At 45.2% G+C, this 13,118-nt stretch overlaps 1 protein-coding gene across 3 annotated transcripts in view; it reads left to right on the forward strand.

Annotated features, from left to right (window-relative positions):
• The first annotated feature begins 1,521 nt into the window (after nucleotides 1-1,521).
• The window catches only part of Epas1 (endothelial PAS domain protein 1), a 90,297-nt gene continuing 78,700 nt past the window's right edge, over nucleotides 1,522-13,118 (forward strand). Inside the window, exon 1 of one of the 3 annotated variants that reach the window (XM_070025517.1) lies at nucleotides 1,522-2,080. Coding sequence is in view for 2 of the 3 variants with exons in the window: in XM_070025516.1 (XP_069881617.1) it covers nucleotides 12,945-13,034 (90 nt within the window). In the remaining variant the exon portion in view is untranslated. Of the gene's footprint in view, nucleotides 2,081-12,929; nucleotides 13,035-13,118 lie in introns of those variants that run through there. The other 2 variants (XM_070025518.1, XM_070025516.1) reach the window with 2 other exon arrangements.

Raw genomic sequence — 13,118 nt, forward strand, 5'->3', positions numbered from 1 at the left:
GTGGTTCTAAAAACAAATGGGTTAATGAGTCTGTCCAGTTTTCTATTGGTTTTCCCCTCTCACTAGTCTTGGTTTTCCCCTCTTCCTAGTCTATGTCCCAAGGTTCTTCAAAAGCATCCCTATCACCCTTCCTGTGTACTTGGAGAGGAAGAGTATGTGCTTATTTTATTATTATATGCTAAAACAAACCTAAGCACCTCTCACATCATTTCTGCTTATTATTCTAATATATAATGTGGTGAAAGACTATAGGTTTTTGAATCTCAGGGCCGTTAAATTTTCTGCTCTTGTTTACTCTTCAATTCACACTTGTGAAACCTATGGTTCCTTTTCCAAGACTCAAACATTAAGGGCCTCCTCCTTTCCTGAAATTTCCCTGCTGGATCACGTAAGGTCAGGTACATGGGGACTGGGACCATGGAACAGCTGGGCTGACATGCATACCGCATAGGTGACAGACACCTTCAAAGCCACTGGTAGAAAATCCCTGTGTTCCAACTGACTGCAAGAGCGCTTAGGTCCACGATTTCCCGGAGCTTGACTTCTTGGCGTTTCAGGAGCTTGGAGACAGAGGGCTGGCTCAGCTCCAATGTCTTGAGAGCATTCTGCCACTTCTCACCCCAAGATCACACACATGAGGGAACCAAATCCAATTCTGGGCTTGCTGGAGAACGGCGTGGGTGCTGAAGGGGTGTTGAGAACAGGAGGCAGCAGGACAGACGTCTCCCCAATTCCGGCCTAACACAACTCGCAAACGACCCTGGGAACCAGTTGGGAAAGGGCGGGGCAGGCTCGGCTCTAGCTCATTAGCACTGAACTTTCTCCGAGACCTCTCGGATGGCAAGGTCAGCAGCGTTCCCCTGCGAAGAGCGTGTCGCCCAGGTCCGGAGCGCGGCCCCCTGGGACCTCAGGATTAGTTACGCCCAGCCGGAAGGGCTGCGCGGCGGGCCCAGGGACGCGGGAACGCCGCGGCACCGAGCAGAGACTCTCGAGAGGCCTAACCGCGCACCGGACCCTCGGCCTCCGCGCGGCTGCCCTCGCCCCAAGGGCATGGCGTGGGTGTCAGGACGTGGGCGCGGGGGGCGCACTCCCGTGCTTGGCGCACTCTCGAAACCCCGCTCCTCAGAGCCGCGGGACTAGACCCCAACTAGTAGCGCCTCCCCAGCACTAAAGTCCACCCTATATCCGTCACTCCGCCGACCTCAACAACAACAACTCGCTGACCAGCTGAGGCAGGAGGCCGGGCCGAGGCGTCCCAAAGTGGCCAGCGCGGGGGCGTGGCGGGGGCGTGCCAGGGGCGGGCAGCGGCTCCGACCGCGCCTTCCCATTGGCTCAGGCGCAGTGGGAAGCCCGGACGCGGGAGGGGGCGGGGCTTGTGGAGGGGCGGGGCCCTCCGGCGCGCTTCCCGCCCCCGTCCCCGCCCCCTGCGCCCGCGCCCCTCGCGCCCTCCCACTCGCGCCCTCCCCCGCATGGGCCACCAGAGTTTTTAAAGTGGGACGGTAGCTGCGGGTGCCGGACATTCGGGAGCGGTCAGCTGCACAGCTCCGGCGTCCGCCGCCGCGCTCCGCCCCAGCTCTCCTGAGGCGGCCGTACAATCCTCGGCAGTGTCCTGAGACTGTATGGTCCTCTCAGCAGCCGCTCGGCTCCGGACTCCTTCCAACCCGCGTCCTGGGAGCCGCTTCGGGGTTTGAAAACTCAAGGAAAGTGACTTTTGTTCCGGGGGAGGAAAACAACCACCACAAAGGAAGAAGAAAGGAAGAAACTCGGAGCCCCGCTCGCCGCCCGGGTCGCGGCGGACAGCCTCCTGCCCGTCCCGGCCCGGCCCCGCCTCCGCGTGCAGGTTCCTCCCCGCCACCTCTCCCGCCCCCGCCCCCGCGCCGGGCCGCCGCCGCCCGCCCCGCACACTTCCACCTGACGGTGCGGGGCATTTGGATCTGTGCGCGTTTAAGGACTTTCCATCCCCGGCGCGGGCCTCCGGGAGCGAAGGCAGCTTGCGCGCGGCCGGCCGCGGAGCCCAGGTGCTTGGCTGGGCGTCTCCGAGAGCCTCCGCCACGATGACAGCTGACAACGAGAAGAAAAGGTAAGGCGGCCGGCCGGGAAGCGGGAGCGAGAGGCCCTGGCCGCGCTGACCCGGCGGGCCCCGGGAGCGTTGGGAGAGGCGTGCGGGGTCGGGGTGCGGGGTGGGTGGGAGAGGAGGGGGTCTGGATGGAGGGGAGGATCGGACTGAAAGGAGAGAGCGCAAGCAGGTTGTTGGTTCACGTACGAGGAGTGGCACCCGAGGACCGTGGCCGGAAGGAGTCGCGAACCCGCGCGTCCAGGCCTGCGGAGATGGGTGCTCCCGAGTGCGCCGTTCCTGGGCACCCGGTTACCCACCGTCGCCGGCAGGTTCAAGTGTTTCTGAGTTGATGCCCTCGACTTTCTCAGCTCCCACCAGTCGGGGCAGCAGCCACGCCTCTTTTTCCCTTGCTCAGGACCCCCCGGGTCCTTTCAGATCCGCTTTGGTGCGGGCCGGCTGAGCCCCGAGCTGGCACCCGGGCGGAAGGAGCCAAAGGGGCCGGAGCGCGGCAGAGGGCACCCCCCCACCCCAGCTTCACGCAAGCGCTAGCTCTACAGCCCCCCTTCCCTCACCCCGCACTTTGACATCGCTGGAGAGTGGGTAGTGACCTGGATTGCCCTGTGGGGGCAGGTGTCGTCGTAGTGTGCGGGGAGGGCGTCCCCGGGTGCCTGACTCCCGAGAGGACAGAGAAGGGCAGCCACGATCTGCCTTTGGGCACTGGGTGAGAGGCAACTCCGGCCAACCTTTATTGCCCTCCCGCTGCCCTCCCGCCCTCTCCGGGTCGGGCGGCGCGGCCCAGGTCTCTGGGAGCGCGGGGGGGGGGGGGGGGGAGCGCTCCGCTCTTGGGTCCGGTCTCGTTTCCGTCAAATGTGTCCTGGCTCACCATCGGACCCCCTCCACTCCTCCTTCTACCCGTTCTACTCCCGTGGCCTGGTGCTTTCCAGTCCGTGGCTCCGCGGCGACGCGGCAGGAGTGGCCTGCTGGTGCCCAGAATGAAACGCGCGGCTTGGAACTGGTCTGCGCCCCTGGAGAACCCGGGGCTGGGTGGCTGTGAGGTGGTGAGCGTCCATGAAGCTTGGAAGGGACTGACTGGCTTTGCAAGGTTCCCGGACCCGAGCTGATTTGCTCTTGTTCGGACTGCCACTGCGGGACCCGCGCCAGAAACAGTGTATCCTCGGGTGGAAAGCGGCAGCTCCCACCTCGGAGCACGGATAAGGATTTGATAAACGGGAGCGAATCGCTGCCGTCCTGGCGCTGAGCCCTGGCCCTTCACTCCCAGATCGCTTGGGGGAGGGGATTGAGCCAGGCTCCCTGTCCTGGCAGTGGTTCAGCCTCAACTTCATTACATTGTTGCGTGGGATGCCTCCCCAGGCCTCAGGCTGGTAAGGGAGCCCTGGAGTCCACAGCCCATGCACCCCTAAATTCTAGGAGCAGCTCCGAGGTCCTGCCTCCTTTGTGCGCAGTGAAACAAGGAAAATACCAGTGCATTTTGTAAACAACAAAAAGCAAACAACAAAGTTATACACAGTTCCTCGGAGAGTACCCTGAGCTCTGGTGGGCTCCCGAGCGGCAGACAAATTTACTGTACATTTTACACCGGTGATGCCTGCGGGCGAGTTTCGCAATGATGAAGGTGGGATCTGATGGTAATCTTGACAAATGTGTGAAGTGTCAGCTTCTCCTGTGAGCCTCGGTCCTGGGTCCTCTGCTATTACATACGTTCATACTCTAAAGAAACTTGGGAGCAAGGAGAAAATGGTTTGAAACATTGGGCTAGTGTTTTTCCTTGGAAGAGGGGCTGGCAGAGAGATGGGGGAGTCCAAGGGGGAACGGGAAGAAAGTTGCATACTAAGATTTCAAATTATTGGTAAAGATTGTTGGTTTTAACAGCTAAAGCCCTAGGAAGAGGCCGCTGGGTGTATTGCAGCACTCTACTGGTGGCTGAGCTTCTAGCCTCACACTCTGTGACCTGCCTGGGGTTTTGCACCGCAGAACAATAGGACAAACAGTGTGCCTCTATCCAGGGGCCTATTAGAGGTTGAACAATTATTGTTAAATTAATCTGGTTTTAAAATTCATTTACTTTTTTTTTTAAGTGCTAGGGCCTTGAACTCAGTGCCAGGATGCTCTCCTTTAGCTTTTCCCTTTAAGGCTGGTATTCTACCACTTGAGCCACACCTCAACTTCTGTCTTTTTGCTGCTTATTTGGAGATAAGAGTCTTAAGAACTTTTTTCTTCTGGCTGGCTTTGAACTACAGTCCTGAGATCTCCACCTCTTGAGTAGCAAGGATTACAGATATGAGCCACCAGTGCCCACTTTCATTTACTTTTTTGCTTCAGGCACATTTTCTGGCTTCAGAGAGGCCAAGATGTAATTAAAATTTGTGAACAAATTCACTGAAAGTTTCTCTGGGTGTCTCACAAATTCCAAGGGGACTTTCTGCTAATTCTGACCACTGATTGTTAAAGGTTTGTATTTCTTCTGATTCTGAGCCATTTCTTCCCTAAAGCTTAAAGCTCACAAACACATTTTTGTTCATTCTAGCAGTAACCCCTCGAGAAGTAAGCCAGATTATTTTGTTCCAAAACATTAATATGTGCATGGTTATGTTAAGAAAAATCCTGGCTGTCTAGCATGACTTGGTAGACCAAAAAAAAAAGAAGATCTTGAGTTTTGGTAGATGCCTTCTTAACCCCTCAGGTTCCAATGCTAAGCAGAGCTAAGTATGGACATTCTTGAGCAGCATGGGGATTTACAAAGTAGTTAAGGTAAATGTGTGATTCTTGGATAATCGGGTATCAAAGTCCAATCCTAAAGGCCAACTTAGGTCTGAACACCTTTCAGGAATGTTTATATTACTTAGAGCAGGGGCAATGATGGAAGGTTGAGGTGGAATTGGAGACACTTGTACTAGAAGTTTCCAAACTACCTTTCTCTTCTCACGCCAGCTGGACTTAGTCGTTCCTCTGTTGAAATCAATGAGAGGCCGTTTTTTTTTTTTTTTCAATTCTGAAGGAAACATATTGCTAGACAATTGACACATATTTTTATAAATATTCCTTCAACATTTGACATCACATTTAAAGGGGGTTAGTGCAAACTTGGTGTAATACATTACTAATTCTTACCACTTTCATGGAATTCAAAAGAACACTGGGGCTTCAAATTTGTTAACTGTTACTGATAGAGACTATAAGATTATGTTATAAGGGATCAAGGAAACAATCTAGTCAAATATTTTCTCTTTCTGGATAAGACCCAAAGAAGGTAAAACAATTTGTCTAATCACAAGGAAAATTAGTGCTGATAAGAATCATGATCCTTGCTCATTACTTTCAATTAGTGTGTATGTTCATAAGACAACTCCCAGCACTTAAATATCTCTACACAGTGAGGATGATTTTCAAATGATCAGTGCAATCCACCACCACCTTCATGCCTGGGAAACTTGTAGAAAGATTTGCTTTTCAAGATAATTATGGGAGACTCAGGCTGTAGCCAGAGTGGTACTATTTTCTTTATGCCAAAGAAAGAGCCGGAGAGAGAAAAGAAGAGGGGGAAAAGGAAAGAGCCATTGATGCTGGTTTCAGTATTTGTAAACTTTGGGAAGTAAAAACATGTTGTTTTAATGTCCTTTTATTTCAGTTAGAAGAAATATCTATTTCTGTGTAGACTTTATTAAAACTAAAGTCAGGATTGCTTCTCCACAGAGATTGCTTCATAAAGTAGAAAACATTCCCATACCTATTTGATTGCTTCTTGTATGGGGTGAGTTGGCATTTTCATAAGAAATGAAAAATCACAAAACTAAACCAGTCTAATTTACTTAGAATGCAATCAATTTCTTTATCTCTCTGTGTCTATCTCTGAATTTGTAAGGTGATTCTAAACTTTCTAGGAATCTACTCTGTAAAATGCTTAGAAATAGAAGAAACCAATTAGATAATTTTTAGAATTCTAGGACTTTAGTCCAATGTGTTTGCAAATACTTGCTGTCATTAATTTTATCTCAAAATTTAGGCTTTTTCAGTTTTCAGGAACTCTTTTTTATTCAGTAGCTGTTTTTGTGTTTGTTTTAGTATTTTCTCAAGTTCTGTCCTATACCAACTTGATTATTTTCTTATTCATTTTAGCCTATTTTTTTAAACTTTGGCTTTTTGTACAGATTGACAGTATATAACAGGCCTGGCTTTTTACCAATATTATATACAGTTAGCAATGTCTGTTCTCAGGGCCTCCAAACCTTTATCCTTACTCCCACCCCTAGTCTCATGATCTCTATTCTCACAGTGGTTTTTACACTAAGATATAAATCAGTGTGTTGAATACCTACTTCCAATGTAGAAAAAAATGATGTGAAGGGAAGCCTAGAAAATAGGGGCTATGTTAACCTTGAAGTTGCTTAGTCTGGGGAAATCTATGAAGGGCACAAAAGAAAGCTCATGAAAATATAAGCTGGCAACTTTTCTGGAGGCATCAAATATTTTTATCTGTCTTTTCTGGAAAGATCAAATATTTTGAAGCTGAAGATCGGAAGCACTGAATTGTATTTAAGTATTTAATAACAACACATACACACACACACACACACACACTTAATAATTTAAGAGAATTGTGGGGATTAGGGGAGCTGGTTCATAAGGTCCCTAGAATTGTACAGGGTAGGACCAAAGACTAGTTTAAAGACCACTCCTAGAGAAGGAATACTGGAAAAGTTAGAGTTTGGGACTAATGAGGGTAAAGAAAACATAGAGAGATCAAGGATATTCTCTATGGTGAACTTCAACACCATAGACAGAAAAGCTACCTAAATTGACTGCTGTACTTTCAACACTTGCTTTGGGTAAGGAGCAATCCGGGAGAAATTCTTGTAGAACTCCATAAATTATAGGGGCTGAGGTAAATTTTGTGTTCCATTGAGGTTAACAATAGAGATAACCATGACTTAAGGAAGGAGTAAGGGGCAAAAAAAAAAAAAAAAAAAAAAAAGAAGAAGAAGAAGAAAAATAACCAAGCCTAAGGTTAGAGTTATGGCTCATTGGTAGAATGCTAGCCAATGAGCAAAAGCATCAAGTACCAAGTCCCAGTCTGGGCCCTAAAAAAAAAGAAAGAAAGAAAGTAAAAGGGCTGGGATGTAGTTCAGTGGCAAAGCAATGTCCTGGGTTTGATCCCAGTACCAAAAAGAAAAGACAAAAGAAAGAAGGACTTTTTACTTAGGTTTTGTAAAGGATTTCCATTCATGGTTGAAAAATCTCTGAAATTGTGAGTGAAGTATTATGAGTATAAGTAATTTTTTTCTAAACAAAATCTGTTCAGCTCAGCCTTTCAGATCTGGAACAAGCAACTTGCTCTTAAATGCCTCATTTGGTAACTGTCTTAAACATTTCAAGATCTTTCTGTTGAAGTCTTGGACCAACCCAGCATTTCACTCTTAGTGTCTCTCCCTGTCTGGAAGGATGAACAGGAGGTTGGTGTATGCAACTAGTGAAGATTTTGTGGTGCAACTTAACTTTACCAGTGCCCAGTTGACCTGCTTGCATGTGTGCCCTCAGTAATGGAAGCAAGGAGAGCCAAGTGTCCTTCAGAGGGATAATTCTGGTGTGATTCATTTGGTTAATGCTTATTAATGTGCCCATGAAAACAAATATATACTCACATTTTCCATTATTCTCAAAAAGTTATTGGAGGTCCTTCTATGCCCTAAAAAGGTATATATCCTTAGTAGAAATCATGCATTCAAGAGAGCAAAACAAAACCTGATAGGCTGGGATGTAGCTCAGTGGCAAAGCACTTGCCTATCAAGTACAACATGCTAGGTTCGATTCTCAGTCCCCCAAAAAGACAAAACAAACACAAACCTGAACACTTAGTCTTTTGTGCCAGCTCAATCCTTAGAACTTTATATGGATTAAGGCTCTTAATCCTTATAACAACCACGTAATATAAGCCCTGTTATTATCCCCACTTCACTGATGGGAAAGCTGAAGTGTAGCAAGGTTACTGCCCAAGGTCATAGATAGCCTAGCAAAGCTGAGACTCAATGTGGGCAAAGTATCTCCAAAAGTCCATAGTCTTACCTTCTGCCCCATGCCTCCTTGCCTTACTTAAGAGGCCTATAAAGCACTTAATATGTCTAAATGTGGTAAGTACTCTATAAATGATAACTGCTTTTGTTATTGTGTTTATAATTATTATAATGACTTTTCTCTTTAGTGATTCATCACTTGTATCAAATCTCACACACAGACAGAGATTAAAGATCTGAAGACTTGGAACTCCTAGCATTTCTTATTTTTTATAGATTTTTCCTCAAGTTGGACAGGAGGTGGTTCTCTGCTGCCCCTAAAAGTTCAAAGCTTTTCACCACCCACCTTTTACTAGTGGCAAGACTTCAATAACTACTTAGCCTTCAGACTCCATTGTGAGAGAGGACCTGTTAGGAGCTCTTCCTCTGTGGCTTCTGAAGAATCATCTACAAATCAAGATGCACAGGACTTCCTCTAGCTCTTTTGATCTTTTGAAATTGCAAGCACAGGAAGGAAAGAAAGGATGGGGGGATAAAAAACAACTATGGTTGTTGTAATTGTATTTTGCATATTTATAGAGCCTTTTCTCTGGTAAGCCTCAGGCTTTCACTACCATGTACTGTGGGCCTCCGAGCTGAGAACCTGGAGGGCTTTTGGAGATTTTCTTGTAAACCTAATTGCCTTGACACTTATCATAATGGAAAGAGAAGTCAGCCATTTTGTCAATTGCCAATCGCCTTAAGTGTGGTGGAAGTCTGAGATTTTGTGCCACTGGCTAGCAACATCTGTAGTAGTCAAGTAGAGGTTGTATATAATTTGATAGTAGTTGTCTATTCCTCCAACGGATCCAAAAGTATGAAGCTGAGAAAAATGTTGGTACTGGGGCCCTTTGAGATCCCTGGAGTCAAAGAGACAGGTATGGCAATGACCAGAATGTCATCTGATTCTAAGTGGCCCTTTTTTCTAATCTCTCAAGAAATTCTGGTTTGCTTGACTGCCTTAGGCTGTTTCCAGGGTCCACTGGTACATCAGCAAAACTCCTATTGTATGTTGTCACCTACCAGAAGCACCTTCACGTGTTCTCAGGAAGCACATTTTTCCCCCTTGACTTAGAAAGTTTCTTCAGTTTTAAGGTTCTGAGTAATTTCTATATCAGATAATGACTGCACGAAGCATATCTTTTTCTTACTTAGAAAAATATAGTTTAAAAAGTGGCTTGTCAGTGAGGAAAATGACTGGATTAAAAATACTTATTTGACACGTTCATATCTGGAATTTTCTTCTCTCTCTTTAACTTTTTATTTTGAAATCATTGTGAATTCACAAGAAGTTGAAAAAATTTGTAAGGAAATTTGTACCCTTCACTTATTTTCCTGAGTGGTAATAACATACATAATTATTTTTAAAAAACCAGAAACTTGACATTAAAACAATTCACAAGATTGTTTAGTTTTCACCAGGATTACACAAACTTGTATGTGGGTGGATGGGTGTGTAGGTGTACAGGTGTGTGTACGAGTGTGAGATTACATGCACATGGGATGTGCAGAATTTTGTATTCCCTGAAATCAAGATAATGAGGCTCCATCTCCATGAGGGTTATTGTGGGGTCCTCTTTATAGACTTGTGCCTCCTCCTCTACCCTACTACTATTAATCTGTTCTCCAACTCTGTATGTTTATTCTTTCAAGAATATCAATACCTGGTATTGTCTAACTTCCACAAAGCCATGGAAATAGATTATTAGAAATCTCTTCTTATGTTCCCAGTTATTTATTGCTTCCCCTCTACCCTTTGATACCCCCCAGTAAAAAAATTTATTAAATCATTGCAGATTAGTGATTTTATCTGGCTAGGCTGTACAATCAAACGTGTGGGTGCAGAAATGGATCCATTAATACTGTCTTCATGACTATGATGTTGGAGGTTAACCATACTTCTATATTGGCCACCACAAAACTAGTATTCTTAGAGGCTAATCAGCCCTGAAAGAGTGTTAGTTTCTTCTTTTTAGTCTCTTGATATCAGCCTATATTACTGAAAATCAGTAGTTTGCTATGAATAAAAGGGTTTACTCTGAGAAAGTTGAGAGTGTTTATAAGTCCTCTAAAAATATTATGCTTATTTTTTGTAAGAATAATTTACACCACTGTGCCGTGTGTCTAACCAGATGATGTTTTCTCCATATCTCTTGGTGGTGTGTTACTATCAACAAATATACATGATAAGAAATTTCATATATAAAATTTGCCCTGATTGCCTGTAGTTTGGGGATAGGGTAAAAAAAGGCAACACATAATTTCATCATGCATTTTGGAAAATGGAATTGTTAGAAGAAGCCAACTATATGAAGCAGAACCTAGAAGGGGACTCAGGTACTAGGATGAGGCTTTGCCCCTGTGTGTACCACCTTAAGCCCCTATTATGAGCTAATGGGCCAGAAGCTCAAAGGAGTGACTCAAACAGCAGTGCTAACTCTTCTCATTACTAATGAGTAATTACAGCAAATATTTACAGGCCTCCTTCCTACCTTTACGACTTCCTGTTGCTGAAGCACTTTGGAGTGTTGAGAAAGATTGTTCTGGAAAAATACGTCATACACAGTTGCAGGAAAGAGTGCCTTTAAGCACACAGAAAAAAATTCTTGGCTTTGTTTATGCATTCCATGTGGAAACAACAGAAAATTATGCTGTGAGAAGCTGCTTGTTTCAAAATAATTTTTTTTTATTTGAAATGGGATAAATGATGTTTTTAGAATAGTCTAGAAATAATAAGACTGTGCAAAATTGTAAATTAAAATTGAGGGTTGAAGTATGGAATACACTTTTATGAACCTGTGACCTCTGTCATATTTTGTGAACACATGACCTCTACAATGTTTTCTGAACAATCATGTTTAATAGACTAAGTCAGAATATATAAAAGCTGCCATCTAGGGGGAGTCAGGGAGCTAGAAGAGTATGGTTCACTTTAAAGATTCCAGAATAAATCCTGAAAATGCTCATTTCAGTCTGGTGAATTTGCTTGCTCAGTAAGTTTCTATAAACCGCTGCACCCTTGCATTTCTCTCTAAGAGTTCTCAGATGCTATTTTAGAATGGTAGCATTCACTCCAGCACTGGCTGAGGTCGATGGAGCTAATTTTGGTGCCCAGGGTAAAGAGAGAGAGAAGGCATGTGCAAAGCCAAAAGGCTTTCTTGGTCCTGATTTTGGAGCACTGTGGTGTTACCAGACACACCACATTTCACCTTTAGAACCTTTATTTGTATGCTTGCACAACAAATGTTTACCTAGATATTAAGATAAGGAAAGTATGAAAGTCACATTTCGCTGGTGACAAGAGATCTTCTATAAATGTTACCAGATTATCTTTCAGCTCTAGTCTTTCTTTTATTCTATACTCCGGACTTAGGGGGAATTAGTGGTTGGTGGAGCATGAGAGCCATGGCCTTTCTCTGCATCTCTTTTTGACTTTTTTTTTTTGTCATCACTACACTTAGCTTTCTTGATGCCTTCGTGTCTGGGCTCAACTGATGTGCCCCTCCCATTGGTGGAGTACTTTGTGATGGTCATGAAATCAGGGAAATTCTGGTCTACTCTCTGGTCCCTACTCTGAAATCTTCTGGTAGCCCTGGAAATCATGATTCCATGGAAATTACTTCCCTTGGAAGTATTCTGCCAGCCAACACAGATTACCCAGCCTCTTAGAAGAGGTTTTCATGATGCAGGTACTGCCTGCTTTAATCTGCTTTCTGTTCTGTTCAGGGATATTGAAAATCTTCATTATGGGGGGGGGGGGAAAGGAGTTCTTTTGTGGACTTGGGTGTTTCATCTCTGAAGGAACTCCAAAGATTAGGTGTTCAGAGCTTGAATAGAGACATTAGGCCTTGACCTAATTTTCTTCCCCAAGGGCAGCCTACATAGCAGTGACAGCCTCACTAGCAACATAAAGCCCACCCAGCTCTCTCACCTGTTCACTACCATCGAACTTAACCTCTTGAGTTCCAGAGTCACAACTCTACTCTCTCTATCCCAAAGGCAGTGTCACATACTCATCCCTGTTCCCTCACACTAATCCATACCTACATGCTTTACCTCTCTTCTTACCTAAATACCTTACACTGTCCTGGTATTGGCTTAAGCTCTCCAACTTCCACAGAATCCCACAGAGATTTCCACACTAGCACTTGCTACTCCGTTCATTACCAGCTCTTGATCATATTTGCCAAATAATCTGATTATATTTCCTTGTTATCTAATGACATTTTATTTGCACTTGACTTTCAAAGAATATCAAAGAATGTCTAATTGTTTTCTTTTTCGTCCTTCTCCTTTTTCTTCCTTTCTCCTCTTTTCTCTTCCTCTCACCCTTCCTCCTCCCTTTTCCCATCAGCATCTCATCCTGTAGCCTAGGGTTGTTTCAAACTTCAGTCCTCCTGACTATGCCTCCTAGGGAATGTCTAATTTTCTGATGTGTTCTTATAATGCCATGGATTGTTTTGCTCTGATATAATGCTATGCTTTAAAAAAAAAAGTCATGGATTGCTTTGTTGATTGAGTAACTTGGAAAGCCTGCAAACCCATCACTCTTTTCTCTAAAAAGAAAAAAAAAACTAGGGAGCTCACAGGTCAACAGGATTCCATATCAAAGGCGAGGATCAGGCTACTGTGTCACTGCTTCACACCAAGAATGTATCACTTAAGGCAAGTATCATACTAAGGCAAGTGTCAGCTAAGTGACAAAATATTCCAGCTTAATCTCAAAGTTAAAAAGTTGCCAGGTAGGTAAGGAATTACCTACATTCAGAGAGCAGCTTCCCTGGGAAGTTTTACATGATTCACTATATGTTGTTTAACCCTGAATGTATTTGGTCTTCAGACTATATTACTTATATGCCTTTATACTTGTTTTTCAGCAGATACATGATCTATCCTTGATCATCAATGAGGCGGTAAGTCCTTGAGGAACTGGGACTTAGCTGTCATTGTCTGTGCTTTCTTCCCATGGCCCCCAGAACAGAAGTCCATCTATATTT

This window comes from Dipodomys merriami, unplaced genomic scaffold (genome assembly GCF_024711535.1).
Source record: "Dipodomys merriami isolate MVZ:Mamm:240054 unplaced genomic scaffold, mDipMer1.0.p SCAF_17, whole genome shotgun sequence".
Classification (NCBI taxonomy): Eukaryota; Metazoa; Chordata; class Mammalia; order Rodentia; family Heteromyidae; genus Dipodomys; species Dipodomys merriami.